The sequence below is a fragment of the Oryzias latipes genome, chromosome 9 (genome assembly GCF_002234675.1).
Source record: "Oryzias latipes chromosome 9, ASM223467v1".
Lineage (NCBI taxonomy): Eukaryota > Metazoa > Chordata > Actinopteri > Beloniformes > Adrianichthyidae > Oryzias > Oryzias latipes.
Genome location: NC_019867.2, coordinates 26886523 through 26897750, shown reverse-complemented (window position 1 = coordinate 26897750; position 11228 = coordinate 26886523). Strand labels below are relative to the sequence as shown.

At 39.0% G+C, this 11228-nt stretch overlaps 2 protein-coding genes across 2 annotated transcripts in view; both read left to right on the top strand.

The window, feature by feature from the left end:
* Positions 1–868: 868 nt before the first annotated feature.
* tm2d2 (TM2 domain containing 2) lies at positions 869–4749 on the top strand. Its single transcript, XM_004072782.4, has 4 exons — positions 869–1248; positions 1496–1583; positions 1670–1785; positions 3376–4749. The coding sequence occupies exons 1-4, from the start codon at positions 974–976 to the stop codon at positions 3587–3589; spliced, it is 693 nt and encodes a 230-aa protein (XP_004072830.1). The 5' UTR covers positions 869–973; the 3' UTR covers positions 3590–4749.
* Positions 4750–9429: 4680 nt separating this feature from the next.
* LOC101173475 (netrin receptor UNC5D) overlaps positions 9430–11228 on the top strand; it is a 199725-nt gene continuing 197926 nt past the window's right edge. Inside the window, exon 1 of the mRNA XM_020706238.2 lies at positions 9430–9758. Within this exon, the coding sequence (XP_020561897.1) occupies positions 9683–9758 (76 nt within the window). The 5' untranslated portion in view covers positions 9430–9682. The remainder of the gene's footprint in view (positions 9759–11228) is intronic.

Here is an 11228-nt window from a genome sequence, read left to right as displayed (position 1 = left end):
TATCACCTGTTTGTGGACTGCATACATACAAGTTTTGGATGGAAGTGAGAAATGATATTGGAAATCTAACAAACAAAAAAAAGTAAAATTTTTGGATAAAGAAATTATTCTGCATTACCTTAATGACAAAATTGACACAGATAGTATCTTTATTACACAGTTTTTTTTAAAACAAAATTCCACATAATATTCCATAACCCCTGTTGTTAAAGTAAAATCAGCTCTCATCTGTTTGCCCAGCTGCTGGACAGGACAAATAAAAACAAAAAACAAAAAACAATATTCCATATTAATAAAGCCCAATGGTCTAAATCCAATCCTAAATTCCAAAATATTTTGAATGAAATTGATCACTGATCGTACTGTAACATTATCAAACAACGTCAAAACCAAAAGGCAATTCAAACTAATTTTAATTTTTTAAAAATGTAAAATTTATGAAACCCCAAAGGTTATTGGATTGATGTTTCTTTTTTACATGTATTGTATTTTATTTATCAATATAAATAGATATTCTGTTGTTTTTGTTTTTTCTTTTTCTGCAATTTGTACACACTTAGTCCCTCACTGTAGTGTTTTTTTTATTTTATTTATTTATTTATTTTTAGTAGTTAGGGATTAGGGTGAGAATTCAGACAGAACCACAAAGAGCAGTTAATTAGCATGAATTAAAAAAACAAACAAAGTTATTATTTGTAGTTTTTTCTGTTTGTGTCTACGACTAAAGTTTAACGTGGTGCTTTCTAGGATTAAACAATCATGCGTTGTCCCATCAGAAATGTTTCTTAATTTCTCGTTAATCTGAGGCAGGTTTAAAGCTTAAAAATGTGTCTGTTAAGTCATTTACGAATAAAGTTTTTTTTAAATGTTACTACGTCATATTTACGCGACCGACGTGAATAGGAAAATGGTTCTAAAGCGCTGTGAAGAGTAGCCATCATTTCTCGCTTGTTATTGTTTCCTAACAGCGATAATGATCTCAGTTAGTTACATTCTGCTTTGCGGACAGTTTCTGTTGCTGTTTACAGTGTTACTATTACAGTGTCTGGAAGGAATACATTCCCAGAACTCCTCGACAGCAGCTCCTCCTCCTGCGGCTAACACGGTTACACCAGGACGGGAAGCTACTTCATTCCCGTTTACCGAGCAGCCAGAGGTTGGAAAAACCGAAGGGTGGACCGAAAGCGTGAATTCTACCGAGCTGTACGAGTACAGACCCCCGTCACCGGTCGTCCTTTGCCAATATCTGTAAGTAGACGCTAACTGTTGCCTTAAGTGTTGTGAGCGGGTTAGCTTAGTCAAGCTAGCTGTTTGTGTCGCTAAGATACTGTCATTCCCGTCAGAATTCTGTCAAATCACGCTTTATTAAGCAAATACAACTAACTAATGAATTTAATTGTATAAAACAGGATAAGTGTGAAGGAAATGCTGTCTAACTGTCTATTACTATGCTCCCTTGTTTTTCATTTTTATTTTTAATTGAATTTGTTAAAAGACCAGAGGAGTTTATCTACTGTCAGGACCCCGTGGACCATGCAGGCAACTACAGTGCCTTTCAGGAGATGGACCACGGCTGTGTTGGGGTAAATCCAGCTTTGATAACCCTTTCTGCTGACTGAGGAATAGCAAAAACAATGTGTTGTTTTTTCTCTCTTTGTCTTCTGTCTAGTGGGGTGGTCAAACTGAAAAGGAGGTGAACCACACTCGAGTTATCTGCACAGCCCTCGACGACATAGAGTGCGCTGGACCCCGGGAGTTTCTCCGGGGAAATGTGCCGTGCATCAAGTAAGCAATGTCGCCCTTTACAGAGACAAATGGATCCATAAGTGATTAGTGAGTTTCATCTAAACTTACTGCAAAAAAACACATCCTAACAACAAAGTTCACTGCTACCAAAGAAGTAGTCCAAATGTTAGAAAGATTTACTGCAAGTGCTTTAAACCTATGAAATACATTTTAATATTACAAGCGATTAAAGGTAGTTCTGTGCACCACTTTGGTGGAGGTCACTTTATAATAGATTAAAAGATGATCTTTAAATCTGTGACCTCCACTTTGGTGGAGGTCACAGATTTAAAGATCATCTTTTAATCTATTATAAAGTATACCCAGAGTTCATTTAATCATGATTTTTAGCCAAAGTTTAAAAACCTATGTGGTTTTCTGGAACATAGTTTCTGCAAATTCACCTCTGAGTTGTGGGCGAGATCATTGGTGACGGGAAACCCTGCCACACTTCCCCTCCCTGTTGCTGAGAGCTCTCTGTTCTCCCACTAGCTTACAGCCCCTCACAACCCCAAGCTAGCACCATGTGGTTTGATTTCCTGGTTTTCTTTAGTGCAGAAAAACCTTTGATTTCAAGCTCTAAGTTGTTTTAATATTTGATATAAATAAACAGGGTTTATGCAATTTTAAATGTAATATTTTTGCGACTGGGCAAACCATGTCCCCCCCAAAGCTGATTGACAGCCTAGAAATTTGTAACAGCACAAAGTGTTCTCCTTGGATCAGCGTCCCACACGCACAAAATAAACTTGATTTACAAAATAAAAAAAACAAAATGCAGAACGGCAGTTTAGTGGAGATTTCCCAGGTTTTTCTCAACGTTATCATGCTTTTAAGGAAGAAACAGGTCTGTGAGATCCAGAATTTTTGCTCGTTTTCTTATTTTTTTTTAATGCACCTCTAATACAAATAATAAAAAAAACTTTTATTGTTTTTTTTTAACATTATTTTTTTACATTCACCCTTGCATAGTCATAGTTGAGCTATACTCGTAATAATGCGTCTTTTTCTCGTCTGTTTAAGTGGAACAATGTCATCTGTGAATGCCAAGTATTTTTTTGCCCTTTTGTGAAAACCAATGGCAGCAGAGCTGGCCTTCATAGCGCCAACCAGGCCACTAAGTGCACTGTAGTGTTTAGTTTATATATCATGATTTTGATTATATATTTTAACCCTTTAGCTGCTAATCAACCAACTGGTAGAACACATTTTGAAAGAAACATAATCAAATCATTGTGTATTACTCACACAAGGCATTAGGAAAGAGAAAAGAATTGTTTTTTTTCTTTGGTGGGATTGTTAAGGGTCCATGTTATTTTTTTCCTCATGTAATTTTCTTTGCTTTTTCATTGTTGTAAAATCTCTTTTTTTATCTTGTGTTTAATTGTTGCCCTGTTTGATTTGTTATATAACAAACATCTCGATGCCTGCAGGTTTGCAAAAAAACAAACAAGTTGGTTTACTCCAAACGAAAAAGCAACAGAAAAGCAGAGATTAATCAAGATATTTTAGTCATAAATTGATCTTAAAATAAAAGTGAATGGACTTTTGCACATTAACTGTTGAATTTCCTTGTTTTTTCTCTGACAGATACACTGGACACTACTTTATCACCACTCTGCTGTACTCCTTCTTCCTGGGCTGTTTTGGAGTTGATCGCTTTTGCCTTGGCCACACCGGCACTGCAGTGGGGAAGCTGCTCACTTTGGGAGGACTGGGAATTTGGTGGTTTGTAGACTTGATCCTGCTAATCACAGGTGGCCTGATGCCCAGCGATTACAGCAATTGGTGCACCTACTACTGAGACGTACAGCAAAAGGTGGCATGGGACTCACTACTTCCATTTATTTATTTTTTAGTAGTTTTCAAGGTATGGCAGGGAATTGGCTTCAGCCGGCAGTGGTGAAGTGGGAAACCAGAAAGGTCGCTCAACTTTTCGAGAAAAAAACTTTTGTGCGTTCACTTTTTTTATGGTCTTATTTAGTCCGGAAAAGCGTTTGATTTCAAGCTCTGATGTATTTTGTATGGAAATATTGTGAATAAAGAAACAGGGTTTGAGTCATCTCAACTGAATGGTTCGTTTATGCTGCATTTTAAACCCCCACCCCCCCACCCCCACCCCTCCAGGAAAAAAAAACCCTGATTGCTGACAGCCCAGAAATATTTAACAGCACAAAGTGTTCTGCCTGGATCAGCATCCTCCACACTGAAAGACTTATTAAAAAAAAGACACACTGCAGAACGGCAGTATTCTAGTGGAGATTTCCCAGCTTTTTATCAACTTTCTGAATTTCTACAACATCCTGGATACTGTCTCTATTTGAGGACAACTTTAACTTTGTTAAGCAGAAGGTGGAAGAAGCTCCAAATGTTCTTAGCCTCCTTTTTTGTTTTCCACACTTTTAAAGTTGTAACAATAAAATGTCCCCAGATTGACAGTAATGTGCTTTTACATGGTCCGTCATGGAGTTTTAAACAAAACGATGCTTCAAGTAAACATTTGATGCAATCCATTTTTCACAGACATGAACGCAGGACATCACACTTATTGTACAGATTACTATGTGGTTTGATTAACAGAAAATAAATACTACGCTGCTTGAGCTGCTAGAGCCTGACACTCATGAATGACTCCATGAAGAAGAGATATCTTCCAAAATAAAATTGGTTTACAAATGTCCTTTTTCTTCTTCAAAGCACAAATTTTGTGGCTCCATAAAAGTCATTAACACTCGCCTAGAATGTTCCAACAAATTTCAGTGTCATGCTGTGTTCTGCTCAGCTGCTGTGATTTGGTTTCCTTCAGTGGGAGCAAACACGGGTCAGTAAGACCTCTGAGCAAACAATTTTAGCGGGAAAACCAGAAACATGCTTCTTTTGACAACTGAGTTTTGATAAGGCTCATTGTAAATCTCTGTTGTGTATTAATTGGTCAATGAAATCCAATAAAGACTTTTAAAATGACTCGTTTCTCTTTTCAGTTTGATTTGACTCACTTGTAGTGAGCATCTTTGTGGCAAATGCTATTTTACTGAGTTCTTTTTATAAAGCTGTCATTCGTACTGTTGTGCCAGAAATGATGTTTAATATAAAAAACCTACAAGGATGAAAAACAGAAGAAGTGTGTACCGGTACTTATATTAGGGCTTCTCAGACCTGGTCCTCAAGATCGTTACTCCTGCCTGGTTTATGGTTCTCTCTGAATTGCTTTATGCTAATCAGCTGACACAGGTGTCTCCTCGTTCTGATTGGCTGAACAAACCTGATCCAGGTAATCAGTGGCTATAAAGGGCAGGGAGAGCTGGAATTCAGGATAGAAGGTAGATCTTGAGGACCAGAGCTGGACAGCTCTGACTTTCCAGATTCCAGCAAACTCTTTTGACAAATGTAATCTATATTTAACCAAGTAAGTCAACTGAGAACTCATTTCCATTCATAAAGATGACCAAATCCCCTTTCACGCATGTTCATTTGATGGCGGCAGAGCTGTCATGCAAGACACTCAGGCCCCCCGAAGCCATGTGGGCTCAGTGATACGTCATAGGCTTGAGTTTAATATGTCCTTCACAGACAGACAGAGACAGAAAAAGGATAAATATGACACAATCATTTAAAACATGGAAGTATCATTCATAAAAAAGCTCAGACAAAATTGGTAACCCTGCCTCCTTCTCCTCCCTGTTGTTGAGTTTTGAACAGGGAGCTTATGGCCCACTGTATTTTAGACATCATAAATAAGCTCATTTTTCCGATGGCATTTTTTTTCTATCTGCCCCTGATTTGTGACAGTTTGGATAAAGAAATGCTAATAAATGTAATTTTGTGCTTAATTTTCTTAATCTTTGTTCTCCATCATCACTAAAATGCCAGAAGATGTTAAAAACAGCAAAAGAACAATTCGCATTTGTACGTATTGTCATAAATATCAGGACACTCCTGCTGCTAGTACTGCAATAAATTAATGCAATGGTTGCTATTTACTGCATCTGCATAGCAACATGAATAAACACTAGAAATTAGAACCACACCATGTGGAATCATCAGCTTTGATTTAAACAAAAAAAACTAGGAGATGAGAAGAGCGGTTTATTCTACCTGAAGGTCAAATGTTTGAGCTTCTTTTGGATTCCTTTTTCTTTTCTTTTTTTTATTGTGGGGACTTATTTGCCACATGTCCAGCCTCCACACCACCTGCTCTGCTATCAGTCCATTGGCTGTCTGAATATCCAGGGACAGAGCCTCCTCTTCATCAAGTCTCCTTTACCAGGTTACTGAGATGAAGCCATATTGTCAGCTCCACGCTGCAGATTGAGTGAATGTTTCTAATGTGCAGTTCAGCAGCAGGAAGTGATGGTATTGCTTGTATAATCATATTTTCTTGAAGACTTTTTTTCACATTGTGTTCCAATGAACCTTATTTTCATCATTTCTAAAAAACAAAAAACTGTTGAACTTTTATGCCACTTTTTTTAGTTCAGATGAAAAATTTAATTGGGCATTATTCCCATTTAAAAATGTATTGGCCAAAACAAAACAAAAAAAACCCTCATAGATTTAGTTTGGTGAAGGGCTCGAATTATTTTCTTTTAGACGCCAGCACTAAAACTCTACATGAAACCTCAACTAATATTAAATTAAACAATCAACTAAATCTTAATGAAGATTCTTTCTTATGGCAGTTTTCTGCTTTTATTTAATTTTTTTCTTTCCTTTTTTTTTAACTGAAACAATAGAATTATTTCAATGTATGCAATACTGTGCAATTTCTTGCCAAAGCACAAATATCTTAGCTTAGCAGAAGAGAAACTTACCACGGGAATCCAAACCTCAGCAACATAGCAACTGCAACCAATGAGAGACACAGGCAAGTAACTGGGGACTTACCAAACCATCTGCAAAAACCCAACATTTATTGTGACAAACAGCCAATGGGATAGACGATGTATAGCCAGTGGAAAAAGATGTCTGCAGTTGTCAGAACAACCTTCCCCATGCCATTTTTGTTAGTTTCCACTTTCACTAAAGTCAACAATAAAGTCATACAGTCCTGATTCAGTCAAATCATTTTCAAGGGAGCAACTCTGTCACCAACTAAAGATACAGCTTTCTGTAGTTGAAGAGTAGTCAGTGTAAAAATCTTCTACAGTATCTTAAAGGGCCTATATCATGCAATGATAATAATGTTAATTCCTCACAAAAACAACTCTAAAGCGGTATTTTGATCCATTCACGCATCTCAGCATTCCTCTTAAAACCAGCACTCAGAGCAGCAGCCCCTTCAAAACCACAGAAACAAGACAACAACATCATCTCACTCATCAAACACCTCTGGGTGTTTGACAGATGGAAAAGTCTATTCAAGGTTGTGGAAAATGGACAAAAGATCAAAGGAAACATTACGTTCATTAATAATTAAAATAAATAATTAAATAAATATCCTGACAGCATTTTGAATCAATACAAATAGGCCTGCACATTATACCGCAAATTTATCGTTATCGCAATATCAAGTTGTGCAATATGCACATCGCAAAAGACAGCGAAAATTGCAATAAATGGTTACCTTAAATGTGCTTAAAGAATCTTATGGCAACTTAAAGCATTTAACGAATCAAATAAATCCCTTTCTGCTTTTCACTAATCGAATGGACCCCTTCACGTTGTTGACCAATCAGATGGAGCCCTATCATGTAAGCTGTTCTTCTCCTATTTCGAGGAGAGTCGTTTAGAGTATAATTTTTAAACTGTTGCAATTAAATGGGAAGGATGTTTTTGATTGTTTTGCTTTTTATTTATATCCCGAAAATTATATTGTTATCGAAATATTAATCACTAATATCGCATATCGTGAGTTTTCCTCATATCGTGCAGCACTAAATACAAGTATGGCCTGATGAACTATTGCGATATATCGGCAAAACAATTTTTTTCTAACACCCCTAGTGTTGCGGCTCCCTGTGCTTTCATTTCCATGGGAAAATGATAAATAGCTCTTTGAGAGGTTCAGGTTGCAGACCCCTGGGGTAGACTGTTGTGTCATGAAACAACATTAAATGATTGTGCCTGTAAATCACAGGGAAGACTAGTCCACGTGTTTTCCAGGCCGTAGCCATTCTGAATGTTAGTGATTACATTTAAATTCAGTTTCTTCTCAATTCATGACAGCCCGAGACAACATTTTTAGCCTGTTTTTGAAAAACACAAATTAAGACACATATTGACAGATATTTTTTTTTAAAGTCACGTGACTCCTCCAGTTCATCATAAGCTCAGACAACTCAAAATGCTTGTATGACACTAAAGAGGGGAGCAGAGATGGAGACCGTGCCGCCGGCGGTCGGCCTCCAAGACCTGAATCGCTATAACCAAACCTTGTGCCCCTGCACAGAGAAATGACTCACGAAATATCCTGATATGCTGTAGAAGATCATCACAGAAAATAATCATCATACAGATGAATGAATGATGGATGGAACCGGTGTTGTGCCAAGATAGAATTTGTTTCCCCTCCGGACTGACGCGCCATGCCCGACGCTCAAATGGCGCCGTAGGCACACTTAACTGATGGAAGAAACACGGGCTCCTGGTTTTAAGGCTCAGAGTGATGTGGCTCCTAATGTGTTTTATAAAGTACACCACGGTACAGTCTATTGCTCTGAATAAAAGAAAAAACTCTTAATGCTGAGCAATATTCAAATGTTCTTTTAATAAATCAGAAATGTTTCAGAAGGGGTCTTGATGAGTAAGGATTGGTAACACACATTCTTCGGCTGTGGGGTGAATGGGGTTGTTCCTTATTTGTGAATTCTGTATAATCGCGGGTGTCTTTGGTTCCCTAAGCCTTGCGAATGCGGGGAACACCGTATTTGTTACAGACATGCTCCCCATGCTCCCTGCTCTGCTCCATTCCATCTTTGTTTTCCTCGTCTGAGCTGCCATCTGGCTCAAAACGATACAGTTGGATAGTTCCAATGTTGCTCACCACTTTTGTTGCAACGCTCATGTTGTGTTGGGGTTGTGAGCAGCTGTAAGCTATGGGAGAGCGTGTTAACAAAGGAATGATGGAAAAGCAAACAGGCCCGCACAGAACTTAGGTGAAAATCTAGTGAACTGCTGCTCTTCAGAAGTGATGTTGACAACACAGATGTTTTGGTTTTTGTCTAAAATGGAATAATTATAATTTAAAGACCACTGGAAACGCATTGAAAATCGATCAAAAGATGATCAGAGTGGGACTTTAAGCTTTTGGAATGCCCAAAGAAGTTTGTTTTGACACTTTCTTAATCTTTGTCAATATTTTATACTACAGTTTGGGTTTTTTTTGTGGGGGACCAGTCCCCCTTGCCCCCTGTAGTTTAAAACAGGTTTATTTATTTTTTCCTTTTTTTAAAAACCTTTTAATAATTCCTGAATCAAATGCATGTCGATTACATCCATTTAGGTCATTTAAAGTTAACTGTCAAATATCGTTTGGAATATGGTGCTAAATATGAAGTATTTTGCACCATATTCCAAACAATGACACATAAAATCTATTCTGGTCTATTTTGCATTCGCATCCGTCCTTTAAAGCATCTTTTCTTGCGTGACACCTGCTCCTCTTCCTCTCTCATTCTGCCATTGGTTGGCGCGCTGTAAGCTCCGCGGTGATGATGGGGGGAGTCAAATGAGAGCGGCCGTCCTCCCCGCAGCGCGCACACTGAGCCAAAGTGGAGTGGAGGAGACGCGTCCTCTCTTTCCCTCGCAAGCCGCTGACTCCTCTCTTCAGGCACAAAAGTTACCTCCCCAAACCACCTTCCTCTCCGAACAGCTGGAGCCAGTCCAGCTCTGAGGAGGAGAGAGGAGGCGCGACAAATCCGGCTGCTTTTACCTGGTTTTTGTGGAAGAGTGCACCGGCATGGGTACCCCAACAAACCCGCTTCTCACCTCGGGGCTCCTGCTTCTCGGCGCAGTTCTCTCCGTCTTCTCCAAAGGTGAGACGCGTGCCCATGCGCGCGCGCGTTGCTTCTCTGGAAGCCGCTGTGTGTTGGACGCTTTTCCAAAATGTGGGTGCCATTCTCCGGGTTACTCTCCATCTATTTATTACCACAGTAATAATTGCGTTTGTGGATTTGGTTTGCAGTTTGTCAACCGCACAAACCTGATGTTCTGTGCGCGTTTCTATTCATCCTCACACTTCGCGTCACCACTTTTCTCCAAGATGCGCAACAGAGCGTTTAAAAGAAGGCTGTTTAAAAGCTAAACCTCCAAAGTCCTTTCCTCAAATTAAGCCTGATAGTGAGACTTCTAATGCGTCGCTGATAGATCCATTTGAATCTACGGCTAGTCCTGTGCAACAGGCTGGCCAGATTATTCTCTAACAAGGCACAAGGCTTTGGGGGGACTACATTTCCATCATTATGTTGTTTAGTGTAGGGAGACGTTTATGATACGTTCAAGCACAGAAAAAGGAAATGTGTAATCTGTAATGCAATTTCAAGAAGAGATGGGCTACAACAGGAAGGATATAATGTGGCACAGCTGAAAGTTCACTGGAAATTCCCAGCGTGGATGTGAAAAATACAGTTAAGAAACAAATATTCTAGAATATAATATCACTTTGTGTGTTTAGTTAAAAAAAACCCACTCTGATTGTTTTTAACATGATTTTGTAACATGTTTCCAATGATGGAGGACATGAACATTAAGCTTTAAATTGCATTTCTGAGTATTTATTCAAATGATTGTGAATCAGGAGCAGATGAAAAATACTGATTGGAAAAAGAGCTTATTTGTGACACAAGCTCCCTGCTGCTCTTCATTCTGATGCAACCACTTGCAGACAAATGGACCCATGTACGTCTTTGTTTTCCTCATCTGAGCTGGAATTTGGATCAAAACTGTACAGCTGGATAGCTCCATCTTTCCTCTATATTTTTGTTGCACCAGTAATGTTAGGTTGGGGGTGTGAGGAGCTATAAGATAGGTTAAACCGAAATCTCTCATTTATTCGGGGCTGCCATGGTGTAGCAGTAGGGCTGTCGACCCATGATCGTAAGATTCCCGCCTTGCATGCCCATGCGTCGATGTGTCATTGGGCAAGACACTGAACCCCACCCTGCCTCTGGTGGTAGGTTGGCGCCTGTGTTCCGCAGCGGAGCCGCCACCAGTGTGTGAATGTGTGTGAGACTGGGTGAATGGGTTTGTGACTGTAATGCGCTTTGGGCAGGTAGAAAAGCGCTATTTAAGTATACGCCATTAATTGATGATGGGAAGTGGGGGCAGGCTTACTCCGTGCTTACAGTCCAGCTCACAATTAAGAGGTGAGTTTCTGATGAGTTCTAATTTTAACGAACCACTGCTGCTCTTGCAGAATCTGTCCTAGAAAACTACAGTTTTTTAGAAGTTTTTGGATTAAAACAGAATGATCATAATGAAAAAAACTCTGGGAACGCTATTGAAAA